General features: G+C 52.4%; 7 protein-coding genes across 7 annotated transcripts; 2 read left to right on the forward strand and 5 right to left on the reverse strand.

Annotated features, from left to right (window-relative positions):
- Window positions 1-454: 454 nt before the first annotated feature.
- Window positions 455-3,787, reverse strand: COCSUDRAFT_27246 (major light-harvesting complex II protein m10). Its single transcript, XM_005651302.1, has 8 exons — window positions 3,640-3,787; window positions 3,283-3,322; window positions 2,935-2,951; window positions 2,560-2,666; window positions 2,016-2,229; window positions 1,472-1,609; window positions 1,088-1,165; window positions 455-785 (listed from the first exon to the last, which is right to left on the reverse strand). The coding sequence occupies exons 1-8, from the start codon at window positions 3,709-3,711 to the stop codon at window positions 699-701; spliced, it is 753 nt and encodes a 250-aa protein (XP_005651359.1). The 5' UTR covers window positions 3,712-3,787; the 3' UTR covers window positions 455-698.
- Window positions 3,788-5,077: 1,290 nt separating this feature from the next.
- On the reverse strand, window positions 5,078-10,475 carry COCSUDRAFT_11765 (DNA repair helicase; the record flags this gene model as incomplete). Its single annotated transcript, XM_005651303.1, has 16 exons — window positions 5,078-5,308; window positions 5,657-5,786; window positions 5,917-6,008; window positions 6,165-6,296; window positions 6,561-6,777; window positions 7,005-7,162; window positions 7,625-7,821; window positions 8,068-8,218; window positions 8,456-8,548; window positions 8,739-8,882; window positions 8,994-9,080; window positions 9,224-9,377; window positions 9,498-9,651; window positions 9,809-9,900; window positions 10,028-10,188; window positions 10,353-10,475. The coding sequence occupies 16 exons, from the start codon at window positions 10,473-10,475 to the stop codon at window positions 5,078-5,080; spliced, it is 2,316 nt and encodes a 771-aa protein (XP_005651360.1).
- Window positions 10,476-10,887: 412 nt separating this feature from the next.
- On the forward strand, window positions 10,888-14,672 carry COCSUDRAFT_32281 (adenylate kinase in complex with the inhibitor P1,P5-Bis(Adenosine-5'-)pentaphosphate). The gene is made up of 13 exons (XM_005651304.1): window positions 10,888-10,977; window positions 11,074-11,159; window positions 11,265-11,378; window positions 11,542-11,661; window positions 11,822-11,965; window positions 12,241-12,459; window positions 12,734-13,245; window positions 13,362-13,409; window positions 13,530-13,600; window positions 13,711-13,946; window positions 14,117-14,288; window positions 14,396-14,444; window positions 14,561-14,672. The coding sequence occupies exons 3-7, from the start codon at window positions 11,319-11,321 to the stop codon at window positions 12,827-12,829; spliced, it is 639 nt and encodes a 212-aa protein (XP_005651361.1). The 5' UTR covers window positions 10,888-10,977; window positions 11,074-11,159; window positions 11,265-11,318; the 3' UTR covers window positions 12,830-13,245; window positions 13,362-13,409; window positions 13,530-13,600; window positions 13,711-13,946; window positions 14,117-14,288; window positions 14,396-14,444; window positions 14,561-14,672.
- On the reverse strand, window positions 13,200-14,601 carry COCSUDRAFT_83587 (hypothetical protein; the record flags this gene model as incomplete). Its single annotated transcript, XM_005651515.1, has 7 exons — window positions 13,200-13,245; window positions 13,362-13,409; window positions 13,530-13,600; window positions 13,711-13,944; window positions 14,115-14,288; window positions 14,396-14,444; window positions 14,561-14,601. 7 exons carry the CDS (start codon window positions 14,599-14,601, stop codon window positions 13,200-13,202), a joined length of 663 nt encoding a protein of 220 aa, XP_005651572.1.
- A 143-nt stretch (window positions 14,673-14,815) lies between the features above and the next one.
- On the forward strand, window positions 14,816-18,463 carry COCSUDRAFT_27251 (cystathionine gamma-synthase). Its single transcript, XM_005651305.1, has 7 exons — window positions 14,816-15,391; window positions 15,640-15,803; window positions 16,227-16,470; window positions 16,729-16,871; window positions 17,152-17,292; window positions 17,437-17,562; window positions 17,788-18,463. The coding sequence occupies exons 1-7, from the start codon at window positions 14,893-14,895 to the stop codon at window positions 17,902-17,904; spliced, it is 1,434 nt and encodes a 477-aa protein (XP_005651362.1). The 5' UTR covers window positions 14,816-14,892; the 3' UTR covers window positions 17,905-18,463.
- Window positions 18,464-18,763: 300 nt separating this feature from the next.
- Window positions 18,764-21,560, reverse strand: COCSUDRAFT_59328 (protein serine/threonine phosphatase 2C; the record flags this gene model as incomplete). The annotated part of the gene is made up of 7 exons (XM_005651306.1): window positions 18,764-18,992; window positions 19,245-19,379; window positions 19,723-19,923; window positions 20,372-20,486; window positions 20,866-20,982; window positions 21,128-21,290; window positions 21,549-21,560. 7 exons carry the CDS (start codon window positions 21,558-21,560, stop codon window positions 18,764-18,766), a joined length of 972 nt encoding a protein of 323 aa, XP_005651363.1.
- Window positions 21,561-22,066: 506 nt separating this feature from the next.
- Window positions 22,067-23,422, reverse strand: COCSUDRAFT_32282 (hypothetical protein). Its single transcript, XM_005651307.1, has 4 exons — window positions 22,938-23,422; window positions 22,648-22,740; window positions 22,444-22,484; window positions 22,067-22,286 (listed from the first exon to the last, which is right to left on the reverse strand). Exons 1-4 carry the CDS (start codon window positions 23,076-23,078, stop codon window positions 22,238-22,240), a joined length of 324 nt encoding a protein of 107 aa, XP_005651364.1. The 5' UTR covers window positions 23,079-23,422; the 3' UTR covers window positions 22,067-22,237.
- Window positions 23,423-23,696: the final 274 nt, after the last annotated feature.

Consider the following 23,696-nt stretch of genomic DNA (forward strand, 5'->3'; position numbering starts at 1 on the left):
CGTAGCGGTCCAAATTCGCTCCACCATTCCGACTCGCATCCTCGAAACGGGACCTCTGAGCTTCCATGCTCAGCTCGCTCTTCCGATGATGATCCGAAAACATCTGCGAGAGGTCTTGGAATTTGTGGTGCAGTCATTAATTGCAGTGACGTACAAAGGCAAGCAGATTCAGCGTTGGGTCCTGCGTTGGAGAAAACCTTGGACGCAGCGACGCCAGAGTGCTCAGCCGATACATTTAGATAGCACCATCATATACAAGTTCAATCTTTGATGTCAGCATACGAATTTCTCTGATCTAGCCAGAGACCTGGGATTTTTGTAGCCACCAGCAGAGCGTGTGCAACAAAGCGAATGCACCCCTCCAGGTGCTGTGGCCACTTGTGTTGGATTGTGATCCATGCACATGTGTGAGATGCATATGGTGCTTCAAAGGAGACATCGTCCGACAGAGTCTGCTTCAACTTCTTCATTTACAGCATATCTCCGCACAAAATTCTTCTCGTGTTGCACCAGCAATAGACTTGCTTGTAAGGCATCACATCATGGTACATTGATGAATGTATACACCTCACAAAGAATGGATCAATTCTTTCCTCACATGCAAAACCAAAAACCCTCAGACCAGGGCGTCAGAAGACAGGGACGGTTCAGACAAAACAGCTGCATGACAAAACCTCTCAGAGAGTCCAGTCAGCCGCTTATGAGGGCACGAACTTGGTGGCGGCGGCAAAGCCGTTGTTCACAGAGGGGTTGGCCAAGTGGTCGGCCAGGTTCTCAATGGGGCCCTGCAGCCAGCAAACCAGAAAGAGGTCAGACACAAGACAGTGCAGAAGAAATCAATTCGACAGCTGACGGGTGCCTGGGCATTGAAAGCAAGACAAGATGCACAATATCAGGCGCGCAGAGGAAATCACCGAGACTGCTGTGCTGACACTTGCCTGGACATTTCAATCATTAAGTAGATAGCAGGGTGAGGCTCGGCTTTCACTTGCGCAGATGAAAGCATGACAGAGAGAGGGCTAAACATTTGCTGGGAGGACATTCAGAAGAGGTGTCAGGGATCAGATATAGCAGGAAGCAGCCCCACCTTGCCGGTGACGATGGCCTGCACGAAGAATCCGAACATGGAGAACATGGCGAGACGGCCGTTCTTGATCTCCTTGACCTGCGCACACACCAGGCAACAAACACTCAGCCCTCCCGCATAACACACTGGCAAACCCACAGAGCTGCCTTCGCAGACCCACGCAGAGCAGCACTTGTTTGATCCTAGGCAATATTACCCCTCATGCACCTTGAGTCCTACAAGAGACCTTGAGTCCTACATGACCCCTGCTGGGTACCCAAACAGAGCAGCAACTCTATGATCCCAGGCGAAGCAACCTCTTTAGTGCACCTGCTTGCAGCACCAGCTGAGCTGCAAAAGGCAACAGTGAGCAGGGCATGCGCAGGAGGAAGGACAGCGGCGCACCCTGAGCTCGGCGAAGGTGTCGGGGTCGTCGGCGAGTCCGAGGGGGTCGAATGCCTCACCAGGGTAGAGCGCGTCCAGACCCTCACCGGCCGGGCCGCCGTTCACACGGTATCCCTCGATCAGACCCATCAGCAGCACCTGGGCGTACGCCAAATGATCTCAGAACAGGATGCACTCTGCGACACTCTTACAGCAGGGCTGATGGCCCTGCGCTTGCTGGTGCAAGAGATTGCTCAGATATTGTCTCTAAATCAGAAGCAGGATCAGACGCGTGTCTGTTGAGCAGCCCATACACACAAGCATGCGACCATCCTGCCTGTGCAGTCTCAAGGAGCATGATCTGACACGCTGCAGGCCAAGGCAGGAGCAGGCCAAAGGCACAAGGTCGGAACAGGCTTGCACAAAAATGCCTGATCTCTCAATGTATACATATACAACCCCCAGCTTCCCTCAATCCTTTTCAGGGGCTCCTTGATAGTGGCCTGGTGCCTGAAGTTACACATAAGGAAGGCAAAAGCATCAAAAGATGGGGCAGTGGGCTTGCCTGGGAGAAGACGATGGCGATGATGGACTGGGCGTGGATGAGGGAGGGGTTGCCGAGGTAGTCCAGGCCACCAGGGGCGAAGATCTGGGAGCCAGCCTTCCACCAGACGGCCTCGCCAAAGGAGACGCCGTTCTTGGCCAGCAGCTCTGGGGTCACGCAGCCCAGGGCTCCGAGCATGGCCCACCGCGCGTGGATCACCTCGATCTCGCGATACCTGCACACAGCAGCACGGCGCTGGTCAGTACATGACGACCACAGGCCAGCAAAGTATACAGCGCAAGTACTTGGGTTGGGTGGCAGGACACAGATTGGATGATGCATGTTGCTGACGGGCAGGCGAGGCTCAGTCCCATACACACATAGTGGGTGGGAAGCTACAGCAGAGGTGAATGCCGGATGAACACACTCCAGGCAATGCATGCGATCGTGCGCAAGCGGCTACAGCTTCACACAGTGTGGGGCTGAAGAGGCTGCAGGCACTGGAGATGCTAGTGTACAAGTAGCTGCAGCTGCTGCAAGGCAGGGGAAATACAAAAATGCTGACCTGGCGAAGGTCTCGGGATCGGCTGAGAGGCCGGCTGTGTCCCAGCCGTAGTCACCGGGGTACTCGCCGTTGAGGTATGAGGGAGACTTGGTGAAGGGGCCCAGGTACTGCGCAGGCACAGGGAGCAGCTCAGCAAAGATATTTTGATCCGAACCGCGCAAAAGGGCGCTGCCTTATCCTCCAAGATATGCTTGGGGATGGGGGACAGAAATCTAGCCCTTTGAGTAGTATAAACCAGCAAGACTTTACTTTGCAATCTAATCAGCGACTATAGCCATGATGTGCAGGCAAAGCTTGGGTGTTTGGTCCCCAATTTGATGTATCAGCAAGGCGAGAGAAAGACAGATGGATCCACGATTCGGTCTCCAAACTCACCCCAGCGCGGTTGGGTCCTGTTACAAACAAACACAAAGGATATCAGCGACAGGATCGTGATAGTAAAATCGTGAATTACACGCATTCGTATGAAATGACGGCGATTGTGCACCAAGTAACACGGCAATTAATCAATCCGAAACCACTGGCTCGGGTTGCATTGGCCTCAGTGAAAAGAATCATGACATCAATTGACTGTCCTAGTGATCATCAAAGCGCTCTGAGCAACCAAGTTCACTCTCGGAGAGCCGCGCATTGCACCGAGCCCCACTGCACTTCCGATGAGGATCGGGCGAATGGAACGTAAACCAGAGGCAAATTGTAATCTAAATTGAACGAAAGACTCACCGTAGAACTCGATGGCGGCGCGGGTCACCTGCTTGGTGCCCTGCACAACGCAGCAGCGAAGCCATCAGTGCACCCGTCAAGAATGAAAAGATTTCTGCCATTCAGGTTCAAAGACATCAGCAAATGTTGAAAATTAGGACCAATAGAATGCTGGTGCAGCAAAGTAATTGCAGCAATTTCCAGGAACACAACGGAAAACAAGTTGCATGGGTCTCCAGCAAAAGGCGCGCAGCAACGTAGTGAAAGATGCCTCATCACGCCAATGGCTGATAATGATCACAGTTGCAAACATAAACGGTTGCATCCGAGCGAAGCGTCACTACAAAATGTCCAACTCAGACGAGGAGCTCCACACACCTTGCCGGAGGTGGGCACAGCCTTTGCGAGGCTGGCGCCGAGGAAGGTCTTCGCCATCATGGTGGAGGCCATTGCTGCGGACAGTTTCTTTGCTGGTCGAGATTCCTGGTTCTGGATTGAAGAAACTTGTGAAGACTGAGGGAGAGGCTTACCGGCTGTTTAACCTGCAACACCGGGACCTCATTGGCTGAGCAGGGTGAGATGGAGATTCTCGGCCATCCGACGGCGTTCCCACGACCTTCACTTTTCAGCCCAATAGATTCGGGCGAGGAGGTGGCACTTGCTGAGGCTGGCAGGCTGGTTCTGATCTTCATCTGGATGACTCCGAGACAAAAACTGACAACGCCTGAATTGCATGGGATCACCCTGATCCATGTGCATGCTGCATTTTGTCAAGGCCCATGAGCTCTAGATCTGATCATGATCAGCTACTGATCTCGAGCACATTGCTCGACATGATGCCACCGTGGTCGGTGACCGGACCACAATCAGGACCGTAACCGCCGCGGCACCATGCAGTGACCGTGATTGCTAGCCTGCTGGCGCCTGAGTGCACTGAGTACATGTACAACATGATGCACTGGATGCAATATTGTGAATACTGTTAGTCACTGCATGGCCATGGTGCAGTGCACTGCGGTAGTGGAGGTTATCGGAGCTCTTACACTGTATTGGCAATTCAGTAACTCACTGAGAAGACTCGGAGTCTTCTAAATCCGTTAGTGATCCATTGACTTCATCGCATTCTCCGCAGATTTGGCCACATGATATTTCAAAGCTGGCCCACTCGAAGAGGTCACTGGCAGGTTGAGATTACACCATCAAGAGAACCCAATAGACTCTGCTCGGAGCTTTAAATTCAATCACATTCAATGTATTCGTGTTCAGTTCCTGTGAAGAATTTCAAGAGTTCCCACACACAAAGGGATGCTTTGCAAATGGGCACTACTTAGGTCACTACATTAGTTCAAATCTCATCTCAGTTCCAAGCAAATTCAACGCGTACTGCACTTCATTCCTGCTGCTGTTACAGAAACAGCAAGCGAGCGGCAAGCCATGTCCTGCAGCTGCAGACCTGCGCAACGCATCAGGCGACAGATCCATCCCATCAGACGGCAGGCGCGTGAGAGTTTTGCCCCGGGACGCCCATTTTAATGGTTTCCTCTCTCCCTCTCTCTCAGCGGAGCAGTCTTTACTTCCATGCCGCGGCTGCGTCAGAGGGGAAGCCCCGGAGCTGCTCATAGCTGGCCAAGATGTTACTATTCCCTTTCTCTCCCTCCCTCCTCTCGCTCTCTCAGCGGAGCAGCCCTGACTGTCAGGCAAGCGCCACGACACAGGGAGGCCCAAAGGCCGCTCATGGCTGGCAGTATGGTAATACATCCCAATGTCTCCCTCTCTTTCTCAGCGGGACCACATGCACTGTCAGCGGAGGGCCGCGTCAGAGGGAGGCCCCGGTGCCGCTCATGGCATTGGCCTGGGCCTCGGTGAGCAGGGACTTGCCGATGGCGAGGCCGTCGTAGGGCTGGGCCATGGCGCGCATGAACTCGCGCGCGATGTGCATGAGCATGTCCGTGGACAAATTGAGGTGCGCGTCCTTCAGGTGCGTCGTGATCCAGCCCGGCAACTTGTCCCGCTTGTCCGCGCGCTGGTACCGCTTGTCCGCAAACACCTGCGCCGCACAGCAGAGCCTTACCTCTCACTTCCCTCCCTGCCTTCCCAGATACTTCAAATGAGTTGCAAACTGCCTTCCTGCTGCAAGCCCATGTCGGCGCACTCACAATTTACAACATACGCTTTATAACACTTTTCAAGAGCGCCAAATTCTGTGAGCCCAGAAAGCTTGTCGCAAGGCTTCCAACTCACATGTGGAGGGGGCCCTTCAAATAATAACAAGAAGACTGAGGTATGCCCTATTTCTCCTGGCCTACTTCACATGCAATTACATGATGTCTTGGCAGCAAGTCATGAGGATGTGCACCGAGGTATAAGGTGGTTTATTGAGGAGAGAGCCCCACACCATCAGGCCATAGTCTGCTTTGGAGCGGATGACACGGCCGACGCACTGCGCAGCCTGCCGCACTGCATCGAACGAGAGGTAATCGCTCTCCTTTATCTGGAAGGTCTCCCTCAGATACTCCAGCCTCGCCCTAATATCATGCACCCCACAGCACACCAGTCAAATCAAGGTGCATCACTTTTGCTCTGCTGTCTCTTGGCACTAGCAATCAAGCACGGCGCTGAGCAAGAGAGCAGGGGTGAATTGCACGAGGGAATCACCTCAGGATGCGGCTGAGGGTGTATTGGTAGGGCACGCCAAACATCACCACGCAGCGCCCGTAGTGCCGGTCAAAATCGATCCCCTCCGCCACCTGCGCAAAGGCATGAACACCCATCCAGCCCCAACTCTGCTGCACTGAAAAGAATGACACCGCCACGTACAAAATTATACTTGATTGAATGCAAGAGACTGGGAGGTGCCTGCACATTTGAGCGAGTGGAGGCGCAATCTGCGGCTCAGATCGCACCTTGCCGCGCGCAACAGAGAGGAACACAGCGCCGCGGCCGCAGTCGCAGGCGCGCCGGAAGTTGTCCAGGGCGAGCGTCGTCTCTACCACGTCCACCGTCTCTATGAACACCAGCTTGTGCGCCATCAGGTCCTGCGATAGTCAACTTCACCCGCTCAGGCGCCACGCACCCAGCATATCGGCAAGGTCTTCACCAAGCTCTTTTTGACACAAGCTGTGCATCAGTATTCCCAAGTCATCGCAGAGCAAACCTGAAAGCCAATATACCGGAACCCATGTGTTGAGAGAAATGGATCCCCAGCGCTTGCAAAGTCTTGATATTTTTAATTGCTGCTGTATCTTCCCACGAACTGGCAAGCGTCAGGGAAATCGCTATGTGATGGGTGTGCCACCCACCTGCAGGATGCCCATGTCGTTCCACTTGGACACGATCTTGTCCATGTAGGAGTAGGACACGAAGAAGCACACGATGCCATCCGGGATGGCAGCCGCCAGCTCCACCAGCATGCGCCCATAGTTACGGATCACATTCTCGTCCTCGCGCATGTCGAACGCGGTGCTCACAGCCGCCTGGTCCGCGCCCCGCGTCAGCACCACTGGGCACATGCAATCCCTGCGCGCCAAATGTCTTACTCAAGCATGCAACTCGACATCCCCTTTTTGCGCCTCACTATCGTCTCAGGCCTATCCCAATAAGCAAGGAGTATGCCCGGAACACCAAAACACAAGACAGAACACCCCTGAAAGTCCCGGGGTCCAGGTGATTCCTACAGATCTCCTATTTTCTAGAGAGAGAGAAAAACACCAGTAAGGTGTGGTTGGAGCAGGGGAATCGCGCACCTGGTGAGGGTCATGGCGAAGGACTGGATGGCGACGGGGTTGAAGTTGAGGATGCGCGGGTACAGGTCGATGGGCGACAGCGTGCCGCTAGTGATCACCACCGTCTGAAACTTCTGGAACACCGGCCGCACTGCCAGGCTCGCGTCTAGGCAGCTCAGCTGTGCATCAGCCCAACACACAGCGTCACTCTGTCTTTTTACACATGCATACATGGTGTCGGCTGGCGGGGGGCGGTATACATACTGAGCACCGTGCCCACGGTTGGATGGGTCTTGCTTGGATCTGGCCAGTCCAACAAGGGGTAGGATTATGGCAGCCCTTAACTGCAGCTTGTCTGCAGGACGCACGCTGCCTCTTAGCAGGACAAGCGTGCTGGACAACAACAGTATTACTTGGTGAAGGAGGCACGAAATTGAAACTCGAGCCAAACAAGACGGCCAGTCAGCCTCTCATGTGCTCTGGGAACCTAGAGAATATAATAAGCTAGCTGGCAACTTGAAGAGCCCGCCCTTGCCTGACTGAGACTCTCTTCCTGTAAATGCGCAGGGCAGTGCCAGGGGAGGGAAGCATGCTCATTGGACACCAAGGCGGGATATGCTGCGACGAGAAAAGGGGCTGACCTGGATGACAGGGTCGGGGACGGAGGGCAGGCGGTCGTCATAGGGTTCGACGATGATGGCAAACCCCTTGGCGTAGGTCCCCACAAGGGTGGCGAAGTCGGCGACAAGGTGGATGGGCGTGAAGTCGTCCATGTCGGTGATCTCCAGCGTCTTCAGCAGCGATGACAGCCGGTCGTAGCAGAAGCGCAGCGTCTTGCCTGCAGCACACCACACATTGTTTCTTTTATCACAGAAAATGAAAGAACGCTCATCCCGCACATGCAGAACATAGGGTGCCAGTCCTTTCAAATCTTCCAAGATTAGCTCTGTACATGCAGGAGATGCCTGCAGGTTCATTGGTGAGATACTAGCACGAGTACAAAAAAGCTATCTACTGACCTTAACATGAATGACTCGGCGAGATGCGGTAAAAGGCTGTGCAAAGAGGAAGAAAGTGGGCGCACCGTCGACGGCCATGGACTCCTGGAGGGTGGCCAGGAAGGTGGTGCAGGACTCCTGCTCCACAGCCTGCACGCTGATGCGGCCCTTCAGGTGCTCCACCAGCCGCTTCAGGAACGCGCAGAAGTGCTCCGCTCGCCGGATGTTGCCCGGCACCTGCACGCACGCAACCTTGCAGTCTTATTCTTTTCATATTGGGTGGATTGACATGCGCTGCGGTTGCCAGCATCACCGCATGCATGCAGACAGGCAATGATCAGCCTGCTTGAGACAACAACGCCTTAAATTTCCTGCGCATGTCGCACAATCGCCCACAGACTGGGAAAGAGTCATTTATTGACACGGCAGTTGAATCAATGTTCTGCAATCCGGTAAGACAGAGGAGGCACGCACAGCTTCTCGCAGGATGTCCTCTGGCAGGGCTGGGTTGGCCAGCCAGTCCTCTCCACCTGGTGTGGGCCTCCCCCGGGGCAGCGCTCCCCTCTCCTGCAGATTTTCACACACATCATTAGACAAATACAAGCATGTAAAGAAGCTGCTTCAGGCTTGTCGTGTTCCTGGACTCGCGATATGGATATCTGATGTTTTGTTAATCGGAGAGTTCAGGAGGATAGGGTGGGCATGATAAGGGCTGAATGAATTACTGGGCAAGATAGGTGGACAAGGATTCCCAAACCTGCAAGCCTCCAATGAGCCGCTGGTACTCGGCTTTGAGCCGCTGCTCGTCTGTGGCCTTGCACTTGTCCACCGCAGCCTTCAGCTTCCCCACATTCCTCATCGCACTGTCCAGCGTCTGTCTCCTTAATGTCACACTCAGCGCCTGCAGAGATAATTGCATGTGATCAACAACCTCCCAACCATTCCAGAAAATACATATGACCGCATTTGTAATGCTCTTTCCTCAACGGCAGCCAGCTGAAGAAGAGCGCACCTCTATGCAGACATTGTCTATGTTGTGAGCCTCATCAAAGACCACCACACACTCCTTCTCAAGCTCCCGCGACACCATGTTTGACACCTGCAGTGTGACTGAGATTTAAGCTCGGGGGCACCTCACGTATGTATCAAGAGGCTGCTCAGGACCTTGATCAGACATTGATAAGACATTGAACAGAAAACTTTGGCTGCAATTGATGCAATTAAGTTGTTCCAATCAGCAACAGGGGGCAGGGTGGCGGCATTGCTTGCCTTGGGGTCAAGCATGTACTGGTAATTATAGACCATGACATTGGCAAAGGCTAGCATGTGCCGCGCTGTGAAGTAGGGACACCATCCCTTCTTCCGCCCATACTCTCGCATGTCCTGCAGAGTATACCTGTACATGCACAACCCTTGTCATGCATGCAGCCTTGTCCGAGATGTGCAACCTACGAAGCGATATTTTCTACAGGGAAGGAACAAAGTGAGCTTGTGAATCTGGGGACAAGGTGCTCACACGCCAGGCTCCATGACACCCTCGGCGCCTGCTGCCTCCAGACCTTCATAGAAAGTGCAGGTCTCGATGTCTGGGTTGGTTACATGCGCCTCGCGCACCCAGGAGGCTGTCAGCTTCCTGCACTGCGAATCGCAGCTCTCCCTAGAACCCTCCTCTGCAACCCAGGTCAGACAAGCCGCTCAGCAAACAGGTGGTATAATCATGAAGCCATCCCGGACAGCTCCTTAGCCTGGCTGTAAGCAAAATTGCATGAATTCATCCAGCAAACACGACAGCCATCTTTGCTGACATCATCTTGCAGGCTGGCAGACCTGAGACGCGTGGGTGCACACACAGGTTCTTCCTTGAACTCAGGCCCAGAGCCAGAATTTTAGGCGGCTCCATGCCAGGTTCATGGAAATACCTGCAACAGTCCTCAGCTATCAGCCTTCCTTCTTCCTTGTTGCAGGTGTTTGGGCAAAATTGGACTGAGTAATGGTAGTCCACTTCATGCAAGTGGATTGTGTCTCATGGCGCCACAGGCGATGCACCTATCTCGGTAGTGTACCAGCTCCTTCAGCTCGGCCAGCACTTTCTCCATCTCTGGCACTGTTCGCGTGCAGTATATGAGCTTGCCCACCTCTGGGTGCGCCAGCTGATAAGATGTGATGAGGGACAGCAGGGTAATGGTCTTCCCAGTGCCTGTTGGCATCTACAAGAAGCACACAAGTACTGGTCATTTCGATGATGGAGATCCGAATTTCCAGATGCTCCGAATGCTTTATTCCGCGACACAAGAGATAATCAGATATCAATTGCTTCCGAGATATTGAAAGAGGCAAGTTGATCTGGTTTGTCAGTGCACAGATCACGGACCTCCAGCAAGCAATGTCCCTTTGCATCCAACGCATGTTTCAGCTCCAGCATATATTGGAACTGTTCTGGATATATGTAATCATATGGGAAGTACACAGTCAGTCCCTCAATCACGAAGCGCATGGTGAACGTCTCTTGTTGTTTGCTACTCTCCTGTTCCTGACGTCCCTGATCTAAGCGAAATATCAAACTTTTTAACGAATTTTCAGGATTATAGTGAACTAGCAGTATGAGCAATAGGGGGAACTATATTCATGTTTACTAGGTGCAAAGGGATGGCACTGCCAACGTTTGATAACATGATCTGAGCATCAGCTGTATATCAGCAAAGATCCCGCAAATTTGCCAGTCCACATTCACTTGAGATCTAGATGTGCACACGGAAGATGGAGCAAGATGTCTTCCAGACCAAAGCACAGCAGGAGCAGGCTCTCCTCGTCCACGTGTGTACATTAAATACGCCGTCTGCCTCAGCTTGAATCAAACTGAGAAGGACATCACGGACAGTCAACAGATTGCAACATGGCGCAGTCAGGAGTGTCTCAGATGTCCACATGTCCTGCAAAGTGTCCGCAAAAACAGGTCCTCACACTGCCAGCAAGATTTCCAGGAAGAGTCACAGGAGGTAAGATATCTGTTTGGATTCGAACTTGGCTGCTCTGGAGGTTCGTTACGTCGAGACCTTGAATTTCTGTCGCGCGTCACCTTTCCTTTCATGCAGGTAAGCCTGGAAGGAGGATATGTGCTCACAGATCACTTGAGATCAGGAGCCCTAGAAGAGCAACGAGATGCACAGCAACAGCATCGGTGAGCAGATTGCAAGAAGACTACCTATTCCTCGTAATCTGGTTGTGTCGCAAGCCGTGGAGCAGCACGATTTCCATTCTGATAGGCGTTATTGCTGGTCCACAGGTGGCCACAGAAAGCGCACCAGGGACAAAAACAGCAAGCCCCCCACTCAAAGTCATGATAGCAGGTGCTCCTGCAGCTGGGAAGGGCACACAGTGTGAGAAAATTGTAAAAAAGGTGCGCTGTCAGTGAACTTGACGAGTCATGATATGCAGTGACAACGTGCTGATCACTTAACTTTGCGAAAAGGGGCCATTCCAAGAACAAGCAGGGACCCATTCAAGGACTACATCGATTCGTAAAAGCTGCTGTACCAAAAGGGGGTTGTGCTGCTATCCAGTTTGGACTCGTCCACATCTCTGCTGGAGACCTCTTGCGAGCTGAGGTGTCGTCGGGTTCTGAGGCAGGCAAAAAGGCAGAGTCTTTCATGAGCCAGGGGTACCTCGTCCCAAATGAGCTGGTGATTTCCAGTGTATCCCGTGCTGGGCTCAAATGCATCCTCTCAGAAAAGGAAACCTTGCATTATCAAACTATCTCCAGTTGTCAAGCATGCTGTCACCAAGAACCATTCTATGTCCCTCTGTCAAGGAGGATCCTGATGGAATGATTGCTCCTTACAGGTGGTGGAGATGGTGAAGAACAGGCTGAGCCAGCAGGACGCGCAGGAATCTGGATGGCTCTTGGATGGGTATCCGCGCAGCGCTGAGCAGGCCGAGGCTATCCAGGAGGCAGGCATCAGGCCAGACGTCTTCATCCTCATAGATGTGCGATCCTCTGAGACCCCTCAAAAGAAAGGGGTCCGGCAGATCTGCAGATCTAGTCGCGATAGTCAAGCATGCATGTCATGGAACAATAAATATATCCTTTCTATAATGATGCAAGCATATACCATGTGTTTATTGTGTCTCCCTTAGGCACGCTTTGGCACATTGGCCTGTTTCAGAAATGATCCTATGCCTATCATCAACTGGTCTGCTCTTGAAAGTCCTTTTTCAGGTGAGCACAAGAGTATGTATGGACACCTTTTTTGTGAGCGCAGGTGTCAGATGATGAGCTGGTGGAGAGGGTGACAGGGCGGCGGCTGGACCCAGAGACCAACACGATCTACCACATGAAGTTCAAGCCGCCCCCGGACGCCATTGTGCACCGGCTGGTGCAGCGGAGCGATGACACTGAGGACAAGCTGCGCAACCGGCTGGCCACCCACCACAAAAACGTGGAGGCGGTCGTCGGGTACTATAAGGACATGCTGGTGGAGGTGTGCACCCACGACCATGCCCATCTGCTGAGCTTATGAGTGAGCCTTTTCCGGCAAGCAGACAATCCACAACTGCTTCAGAAAGGGTAGTGGCAAACTCTCAGCCACTTGAGACCAGTCATGTCTTCGGAGAGCTCGACTCGGATAAACAACGTGCCACTTGAGTTTGCTTTGGAAATGTGCAGTGGGCGTCATGTCCGCGTGCTGAGAGTGAGAGGCTCAGGATGCGTGCCTATCTTTGTGCTATTGGTGATGGAGAAAGTATGGGGCGCAGGTGAACGGGCAGAGGTCAATGGATGAGGTATTTGCAGAGATTGGTGGCGTGCTGAGCGCGTTCACAGAAGACGAGTCACCGGCACAACAGAGATGACATGTTAGTGGGAATGCAATAAGTTGCTGCGCAGCATTTGGCTTTTGTCCTTAATTAGCGCTTGTGCAGTCATGGAACAGTGAGAGACACATGTCACAGTTGATATACAATGCGAAGTTTATCTCCATTGAAGAGCACTAAGACATATGCCAATTTTTCACCGATGGGGGTGCCATCGGGGAGTAACTTGGAGAAGTGATTTTTGCAGGTCTGCACTGCTAGGGGTTATTACAATCATGCCGTGCCAGAGAAGTAATTAAGTACGATTTAAAACACTTGTCTTCCATTGTGTTCTAGCGTATACATGATTTGAAGCTGCAGGCACCTCTTGCCCTTGACAGCAAAACATGTATAGGCAGCATCAGATTTATCAGTGGACAGTCTGCAATAACAAGCCCAGCTGCGCCATGTCAATCCTGCAGGGCACAAAATTAATGCTCAGGCAATTAAGAGTGTACACACAAGGCCAGGGCCACCATCCCAAGGAACCACTGTCAGACTCATGGTGCAGAGCATTATCAGAGATACTTACTTCATGCCACCCTGTGCTGTGCCCTGAGTCCTGACTGCACTTTGCTCACTGCGCAGAGAAGGTTCCACTTAGTTGGGTGCACCATGTAGGGAGGCCCACTATTCACAAGATAGTGACAAGTGAAGCACAGCGACAGCATCTCTAGAAAATCACAGAGCAGAAGTTTACATTCTTGGGAAGAGTACGATCTCGCGTCCATTCTGCGCCTTTGTTTCCGTCCAGCCCTTCTTTTCCTGAATCTGATCAACACACAACATCGGAATGTGAAGGCTTGCCATTACCAATAAAAGGCTTCCAGGCTGGGGTTCAAGAAGAGCGCAATTGTGCACAAACCAGCAATGCTGCTTACCAGCTTGGTGATAGCTGGTCCGTCCAGCATGAGGCACTCTCCCAGCAGCTGTTTGCTGAATTTCTGGCATGTGCTGCTGATGGCCAGGGCGATGTATGCCCTGATGGCATCCTGGTAACCCGGCACAGAGGACAAGATGTCTCTGCAGCTGTCTGCTGCCTGCCAGTAGGCCTGGAATCTGGCGCCTTCCAAGTGCTGCGTGAGAGCTATCAAGGCTGCCACAGGCTGCTCCTCCTGCATGCAGATATTCTCGCCATTCAATAGGGAGGCACAGGTTCTCAGGACAGTTCAGCACGGAATGTGAAGCGGGACAACACGCCGGCATTGGATTTTTCCTTGGTGCAACATGGTAGGTTTTGCGGTGAGCATGTTGGCCAGACTGGAATTTGAGGATGAGAATGTACCTGAAGGCGTTCTGGTATCAAGTGCAGCAGCTGCGCAAAGTCATGGTTTGGCAACTGCATCTGGGCCTTGATCAGCACGGTGGCCATTGCCTGGATGTTCGCCTTCTCTGGCGCGAAGTTGTACAGGCGGAATAGGGCCAGATTGGCATTCACGTCGTAAGTTCCCTTCTTCACCTGCAGCACCAGAGCACCGTCCAGCTAAGGTCGACAAGCAGTGCTGCAAACTTCGCACAGCCAACAAAAGGAAATATGCATTGGCATCAAATGCGGCTATGTCACACCTGGTCCGACACATTCTCCTCCAGCTGCGCTAGGCGGTTCGGATCATACCTGCATGCAATAAAGTCCAGCAACCTCGGATCATTCTCCAAATCAGACACATCAGAAATCTAATTTCTCCAGATCAATGCAAGATAAAGTATTATGGTGATGCTTCTTCAACATACCCTGCAGCTCCAGTATATGTGGCCTGTGCATCCGCACCCATCGTTATTGCTCTGTCTCTGACTCTACTGATACTAGATGTACGTAAGATGCTTGAATGCCAGGATTTAAATTAACTCAATACTTTACTAGGAAAGTACATTTAATGCATTGAGAGGAAAGTAGCAAGCCGCAATGGTGGAGCGTATCCTGTCCAACTCGGCAGCTGGGGACGCATGATGAACATGTTGATATTTCTCACGATCCTCAATACCACGATGTGTTATCAGAGAGCAACACCAACCATCGTAAACGTCTTCTGACGCAGCAAATATATAGGCGAGGGAGCTGGTCAATGTCCAGCTCCACCACCTTCTGGGGCTGGTCCCCATGCGCTTCAAAGGTCCTAGGATCGCGAGGGTACAAGGAAAGACATGTTTTCAGAGTTGCTGGATGCCCTCAGTATCAGTTCTTGCGGTCCCACAACTGGCAGCCACGGGCGGTGAAGGTGCAAGCCATCTCAGAGGAGTTGCTAGCCAGGGAGGAGGAGGACAACTTCCGTTTTAACGGTGTCCAGATAGACAGTACACAGATATACGGAGAGCGGCCAGTAAGCCAAGAAACTCTCAGCGTACACGGTGGGGAGAGGGAAGGCAGACCAAGGGTGTCTGACTCTTTGACCACTCCCATCGTTCAGACAGCTACCTACACCTTCAGGAACACAGCAGAACTGATCGCGTACCAAGAAGGACGCTATGGATCGTACGAATACGGGCGCTACGGGAATCCCACCACGCGGACTTGCGAGGAGAAGATCAGGATCCTGGAGGGTGCTGAGGATTGCCTGGTATCAAGTGAGTTCCTTGCAGCAATGCTCTTCAGAAGTTCACTGAGGTGCCTTAGTGCAACAAGAGGTGTAGAGCTCTTCTGATTTATGTCGATTTATTTTGAAAGTCTATTTGATGAGCGGCCCCTTCTCTGTGCGCTGAAGGCCCACGCTTGTACTATGCCTTGCTTGAATCTTGTGTTCTGCGTGATTTAGGTTTTGTATGTTTATAATGAGGATCATGAGATTCCCTGATGAATGTTTTGTGTTTGCCAGCAACCGGGATGAATGCGGCAACTACCATGCTGCTTGCGCTGGTGCCTGCTGGGGGCCACATCATCACCACTACAGACTGCTACCGGCGCACGCGCCAGTTCATCCAGACTGTGCTGCCGAAGATGGGCATCACTGCCACTGTGATCGACCCTTCTGATATGGAGGTGAAAATCCTGCTTGCTCAGAATCCCAGTTTGGTGCATGCGGCCACCTTGTAGTCCTTTCTAGATTGCAGCTCAGACAGCAGTCTTCTCCAACGTGGTATTTAAATTGGCCTCTCTCAGAGAGCTTTACTCCGCACTCGTGCTGAACGGGGAAATGGAGCTTGCATGCTACGCAAGGATCTGCGCACATTTTTTCTTGGAAATGGTGGCAGTCATTTGCCTGACCTGCACACACCTGCAACAAAATCCCACCCGCAAGGTGTGTGACATCAGATTGGCTGATGAGCCCTGCACGTCCCTATGCAGCGGCAAATCATGCCCCAGTAGTTCAGCACAACATTGCCTGTGGTGAGATGAGGGGCTGCAGGCACCGGCTGATTAATCTTGGCAGGGCAAGTTGTTCAGCAAGCACGTGTTGTGCAGGGGTTGGAGCGGGCGCTGAAGGCGCAGAAGGTGAGCCTGTTCTTCTCGGAGTCGCCCACAAACCCGTACCTGCGCTGCGTGGACGTGCCGACCATTTCGCGGCTGTGCCACGCTGCGGGCGCGCTGGTGTGCATCGACTCCACATTCGCCACGCCCATCAATCAGCGCGCCATCACCCTCGGCGCTGACATCGTCATCCACTCCGCCACCAAATACCTGGCAGGCCACAACGACGTCATGGCAGGTGGGGCTTGGCAGCTTCCCCTGCCTTCCACCAATCAGCAGCAGCAGCATGCACGCTCTCAGCCCACACTTCATCTGCACTGGGCAATTGCATTTTTTGTAGAAATCTTTTGCTCCCGATTGAAAACGAGACCAAATTATTAGAGTGGCCTGCTGGCATGAGGGTTGCTCTCGTCTTCAGCTAGCATTGATTGCATGCAATGTGTCAGAAATGACTTGAGGGCACGGCTCAGAATTGAGTTGCGGGCGCATGAAACAGGCGCGCTGGCTGGCAAGGCGGACGTTGTGGCGGCAGTGCGCTCCATGCACAATGTGTTGGGGGGGACCATCGACCCCCATGCGGCCTACCTCCTCCTGCGCGGCATGAAGACCCTGGACGTCCGAGTGCAGCGCCAGAACACGGTGCGCACAGCTCACCCGCCAAGTCTCCACTGCGCCAAAAATGTCCCATTCCTGCTACTCTGAAAGGGATGAAGAATGGCTTGCATGACCAAGCATCGCGAGAAATGGTGCCATGCAGCACCAAGCAATGATTCTTGCCTTACCCTTGTGTCCAGCCTGCCTTGTATCCAGCCTGCGCCGGCCCCTGCGCATGTCTTGTGTTTTGGCTAGTGCATGGAGGAGCTTCACGAAGGTTTTGAGGTATCCGCACCATCAAATCTGTTTATCTGGCTGGGTGCAGACGGCGATGGAGCTGGCGCGGCGGCTAGAGGAGCATCCGCGCATAACGCGTGTGCACTACCCGGGCCTGCCCTCCCACCCCGACCATCACATCGCCGTCGACCAGATGCTCGGCGGCTTTGGCGGCGTCGTCAGCTTTGAGGTGCTCATCCTGACCTTTGACAGCCCTACCAGTAAATTGCCACCGGTCTTCCCTTTGTATGGCAAAGCCAGTGAACAATAGCCACACATGACATGCACTGGGAAGTCTCAATGGTTGAATTAATTTTGGCGGTGGCGTGTGCAGGTGGATGCAGACTTGTGGGGCACTGCCAAGTTTGTGGACTCTGTGCGGCTGCCATACATAGCGCCTTCCTTGGGCGGTGTTGACTCGCTCATCGAGCAACCCACCGTCATCTCCTACTGGGATCAGGTCTGTCTTCCTCATGCCCATGTGGGTGCATCCAACGCCCTAGAATACTGGCATCCCCATTGACTCCTGCTGCTTTCTGAGCGGAATTCAGGAGGGGCGTTTGCCTAGGCGCGCTGTCTATGAGGCGTTCGCAGGACAGCTGTGTGGAGAGGTTGTGGGTGTTTGTGATATCGCTGCTGGGTTGGACGAAAAGATGCCCGCTTACCTTTTGGTGTGGTGGCACAGGGTCCGGAGAAGCGGGCAGAGTACGGCATAAAAGACAATCTGATCCGGTTCAGCTGCGGCATAGAAAGCATGGAGGACATCTGGCAGGACCTGCTGCAGGCCCTGGCCAAGATCTGAGCGCCTCGTGCTCCGCTGTATCTGCACCAGCATAAGTCTCTGTGCAGCAGTGATGAATGTACGAAGGCCGCTGCAGCGGCTTTGTCTTCCAGCAAGCCATGTGGACTGGAGGGCTACAATGAGAAAAAGTGCAATTCACTGGTGTGTTACTGTGGTAGCCTGCTATGCGTCACAGCACAGGACCTCGGAAATTTGCATGCAAAGGAGAGGCAGCAGTGTGCCTCTGTCGAGCATTTCAAGCCGAACAGAATTGATTTAGATTTCATAGATTGGGATGTCTGTCATTGAGCTTTGTTGGGCGCGGCAGGAGCAGTATGCGATGCCAGAAAAATATCTTGCAGGCAGCAATTGGGAGTTGCAAGGAACATCCCACGAATACGGTAGTAGACGTCAGCAATGTAGAGTCCAAAAGTTTGCACATTGTTTGTGCTGTGTCTTACAGCGCCGTGCAAGCTTAATGGGTGCAGACAATCAAAGTTTCTATATATTCTTCACGCAAGGCTGCACATGTGCCCTTGACTGTCTGCCTCAATTTTCTGACACATTCCTGCGGAAAATCTTGAATGCGCATAAGCTACATAAATGCATGCCTTGCAGTAACGGGCTGGCATTGCTCATACTTGCTCCTGCTGGATAACAGCTAGACAACGGTACTTCACTACCAGTGCACAATATCTTCGATCATCTCTTTCCTCTCAATCTCGCAAATAGCACTCTTAACGTTATCCTTGTTGAGTGTCAGGTAGTATCGTACATGTGACAATCTCCCAATCTTCTCTTCTACAATATTCTGCAGCACTCACTTGCTTTGCGCCGCTTGCTACACAGCAAGTGGCAGCAACCCACATCTCACCACACGTCACTTTTTCAACCCAAGAAAGCCCTTCCATACATCGGAGTTCTTCTGCTGTGGCTTGTCCCAGCCATCTTTGCCGCCGCCCAGGTCAATGACCACCACGGACACATTGTCCTCCGTGCGCCTCTGGATCGCCGTCTTTGTGAGCCTCTCTGCAATCTGCTGCGCACTCCTCCTCTTCTTGAAGTCGCTCCGCGCCATGCTGACAGCATCATGGCTCGACACCACATCCCTGTCAGGAAACAGTCATCTTGACACATGACCTGTCTCTCACATGGTGGCCTTGCATGACACATGTAACTCGGTACAGTATGCAAAACACATCTTCTGTGATGTTCCAGCAGCAGGCATACAAATACAACAACTTGCAGGCTGAGCATGCATGCACCAAGACAGGCTAGACAGAAGCAGCACCATTTGCGGCCTGTGAAGAGTTTTTGCAGCAACGAAACATTCTTCTATCAAAGGTGAGCTAGTCACTCACCACAGCCCGTCAGTGGCGAGGATGAGAAACTCGTCGTCTTCATGCACGGGTGCCTCAACGACATCTGGCGTGGCCACGAGCAGGTCCTGCGTCAAGTGCTTGGAGTCTGCAAACGCCTGATCCCACCACTCCTCGCTGCACGCACAGCCCACACGGGGTCAACATGCCCCGCCTTGACACCCAGATGCTGGTGTCGTCTTGCACTGGGCGTTGTTATTTCCAGTCACTCACACTGTTACTTGCGAAGTCACACTCCTCAGGCATGCATCATCGCAGAGCAGGCAGAAATCACAAGGTCCTCTTGAAAAACAGGGCACTATTTTGTACACCAGTTTCTTCGCTATTTGCTGAAAACAGTGTTGCTGTGGGTCCACACGGTAGACGGCTGGAGGAGACTGTGGTAAAGACATTCACAACGCACTCACAAGCATAATAGTAATGCTCAGTCCTTCGCAAAAGGCAACACGCATGCGCGCACCTGACGCCTTTCTGCAGCATGCCGGTCATGCCGTCACCCTTGAATTCCTGGTCCCCAAACGCGCGCGACACCGCGATGACGTCGCACACGCGCCCGTCCGCGATCCAGCCGCCGGCCGCCGTGACGCGTGCCACCTCAGCCTCCACCACGGGGCCGCCCCCCGACACCCGGTGCTCCATCGTCAGATCCACCGCCTGCGCCCTGCACCAGCAGGGGGTGCACAATTTAATAAACTCAGGGATTTCAAGGTACTTCAGGGCTGTGTTGTGCATAATCCCCTGGGCCGTAAGGTGCCAGGCTGACCTGTGTTCCTCTGGTCATTACGTTGTACATGGAGGATTGCAGAGTGCTAGGAAAGTATACGGTATCATCTAGTACGCCCTGGCGACTGCATTTGGCGTGTCCCTATGACAGGACGATGTCTGCTTTGAACAACAGAACAGGTAATCATCCCGTACTGTGCCCTTCTTTCAGCCTGTCAAGGCGCCTGCAGGCGCCTCAGTCCCCAGAGCAGCCCTGGCACAGAATCGCTAGTAGAGCCTGGACCTGGCATGTGATGCCAGGTGCGGCTGGCCCCAATGGTGCAGAGAAAGTCAAAAAACCCATATTGATGGTCTACACAGTCGGGGAGTTCCAACAGAAGTCTCACCGCCGGGACAGCACTGCTCGCGAGTCGCCCACATTTGCAACCACCAGCTTGTCTTTCCTCGCCAGCACGACAGTGGCGGTTGCCCCAGAATTCCTCTCGTCCTCATCTTCATGGCCTGGGCATGCCACAGTATGTCTTGAAACTCAACCAATCAGCGACCTTCATCACAACAATTTCGCAGGTCCTCATGCACAAATCCACAATATTATTCAATGCATCACTTGCTCATTGAGCAGGCTGTGAAGATGCACAGCCCAACTGAAACTGCCCAGGCTGAGGCAAGGCGTACTGCGAAGCCATTGCAAGAGCTCCTCGTCTGTCCGCTTGAAACTGTCGGCAAGCACTGAACGCAATTCCACAGGGCAACACATGCCACTCACGTCCCGGTCTGCATGCCACATGACACATCTCCAGAGGATAATAATTCAGCTCTCGTCCAACTTCTGCTGAGAGATCACTGGTGGTACTGCATCAGGCCCCAGTGATGTGCATACCTGATACAGAGCACTCCTGGCCATATGTGTTGTCATTGATGGCATCAGAAATCACTCCATACAGGTGATCTGTAAGGTACTCTGCTGTGCTGAAGCCGCTGTGCCCATCAAAAACAGCTGCACAAAGAGCACCTTTTTGTTCTCAGCAAAAGACTTGGTGCATGCCTACAAGCTTCTTGACAGTCCAAGCAACCATAACAAAGGTCAGAAAGTCTGCATAAGACATGCCCTTTCTGACAGGGAATTGATGCCTGTAGCGCACCTGCAAAGAGGAAGCCGCATCGGGCACGTGGAACCACATAGGCGCAGTCCTCCATAGACTCCCTGGGACCTTGCAGGGAACTGACCCCAAAGTCCAGCTGGCCAAATCTGTCGGAGTATTTCTCGTCCCAAACACTGTCATCGATTGTGGCGAAAGGCGAGTCCTGAATACCATGCACCAGAGAGAACAAATCAATAAGAACACACCTACTATAATGAAAACTGCGGTATAGAAACTGTTCTATCGAGTTTCCACAAGCGTCACGGTTCCCCACCTTTGTCTCAATCGCTTCCTTCACAGCGGCGCTCCTCGTAAAGAATGGTCGTGTACTCTGCTTTGAAGCAAAAGGGCCCTGATGGGCATGCCAACTCTGCTTCTTTTCTCTGCATCTGCACAGATTTGGACTGACACTTGAATAAACAGCCGTCTGCATAGTGCCCCCTTTGAGGCTAGTTGTCTATGAACGCCCTTCTCTGGCCTCCTGAGCTGCAGGAGGAGAGTGTGATGTTTGTAACTGCATTCAACATACGTCCTATGGAGCTGACAATTGACACCACATGGATGCAAAGAAGATACTGCAATGCCGAGACGCAATTGAGATTGTCAGAGTACGGGAATGAATGAAGTTGTTCGGGAAATCCTTTAAATCCTTGGACAACGATAGGACTTTATTATCTTCCTTCCCTTGCCTGGGTCAGCATGGACACAGAAAGCCATGATCTTTCGATCTGTCCTCGAGTCTGTCAGATCATCATCATGTACAGGCCAACCTCTCTATGAAAGGCATCAATTGCGCCAAGCATGGCCAGATTGCATCCATCTCAAGAGTGACGACCACCAGCGCATGCGATGACGGGGATGGAGCCAAATTTGGAGTCGCCACCGCAGCCTTCTAGTTGCTTGAGACAAGAAATTATTCGATTGCTGAATCTTCCTTCAAAATCGCAATTTTTTCCCTGGTCCTGAATGCTTTCTAAGAGGGGATTTGCTAAATGATCACTTGCAGAAACAAAATAGAGGAATCCGCCTAGTACATTTCTTGCCAGTCTTTCTTTGGATCCTTAATAGGAAGTAATCATGGGCGGGGGGAACGCACAAAAGTCTGCAACTTCAAGAGCTAGAAACGCGGAGAAGATGGCGAAGGCTAAGAAGGGCGGAAGTGCGTCGAGTTCCTACTCATCGTCGCTCTTGTAGTACTAATATCGTTTGCCTGCGAGGAAGAATGTAAATCGTATGTAATACTGCATGATGTGCGTTATCTTTCAATCTGAAGGTTGCACAGTTTTCTCAGTGGAGGTTGTGTGACTGCTGTGCAGCAAGTCAGCTGAAGCAGAATTCGGCAGCCCAAAGCTACCTTGTGAGTTCCTCACATCCTTCCAGAAGCTTCTTATGCATTCCTCAGTGTGCCAAGATGCTTGCACCCGTGTATTGCGCTCTTTACCAGAAACCGTTGTTTCTTGGAGTTGCTGGAACAGCCTGAAACAGGACTCTCACCTGAACCTGTTTTCGTTTTGCAACAGTGCAGCATCTGCCGCACAGCATTTGTCTGCACCATGAGCAAGGCAGCCTTGGAGCAGCACGTCGCGGGGAAGCATGAGAAGTCCACCTTTCAAGTGCGCGCTCGTGAAGACCTCAAGTCCTGTCTGTGCTCGCTGGCCCAGCATGCTGGCTTGTTTGGTGGTTTGGCTGCAAGCAGGGTTCTCTTTCCTCTGCTCTATCAATGAGGCTGGAGTTATGGCTTCACCACATAATGCAGGGTGCACTCGATAGCCCAGATCTGATGCGAGCTTACAACCATGTGCCATTGCAGGCGTGTTTTCCTGACTACAAAAATTAGATGCCGTATTATGGTCAGCATGTCTACTGCCACGTCTGGAGGCGTGATGAATGGGCGGGCATGCGCATCTACATGGTCAGGCTTGGAAGCAGCTAGATAGAAAGCCACTGGCATAGCGCTACGCTAGCTAGGTCATGTTCTGCAGATTATATCAGATATGTACCAGCGGCTGGCCCTTTACAAATGCAGACATGTCTGGTATCTTCAGCAAATAAAGAGAGGAATGTAGCGAAGGGTGCCATAGCCTACTCTGCAGATATTCGTTAGTGGGTTCGTGGTTCTGACGGCATGGAATCATATGACTTCCGCTTCCTTACACAGGAAGCACAAAACATGTGTGATTTTGTGGAAAGACTGTGCAGGCGTGAAGAGTGCCCAAGTACCTGTACGCACGAGTGCTTTTGTGAGTCATGTCTCGAGATCCTGAAAGCTTTCAATATATATAAGAGATCTTGATTTTACACATCTTAGCTTCAGGGCGGGCATCTCTTAGTACTAGTCTGACGATTTTCTCGAAGCCTCCACACACAGGCATGCACATGTACACCTCTATCCTTAATACTGAGAAAAGTGGCAACTGCATTCCAACATGGTATTCACAAAGAGAACGGGCTTGTCTTGATCACCAAATGAAAGAGTCTTATCAGTGGATTGCCCAGAATCAGACATCTCACAGAGTACTCCCGCCATAAGAAACTAGGACGTCAAGTGACTCCTCAAAATGATACTTCA

Source organism: Coccomyxa subellipsoidea, assembly GCF_000258705.1.
Source record: "Coccomyxa subellipsoidea C-169, whole genome shotgun sequence".
In the NCBI taxonomy this organism is placed as follows: Eukaryota; Viridiplantae; Chlorophyta; class Trebouxiophyceae; family Coccomyxaceae; genus Coccomyxa; species Coccomyxa subellipsoidea.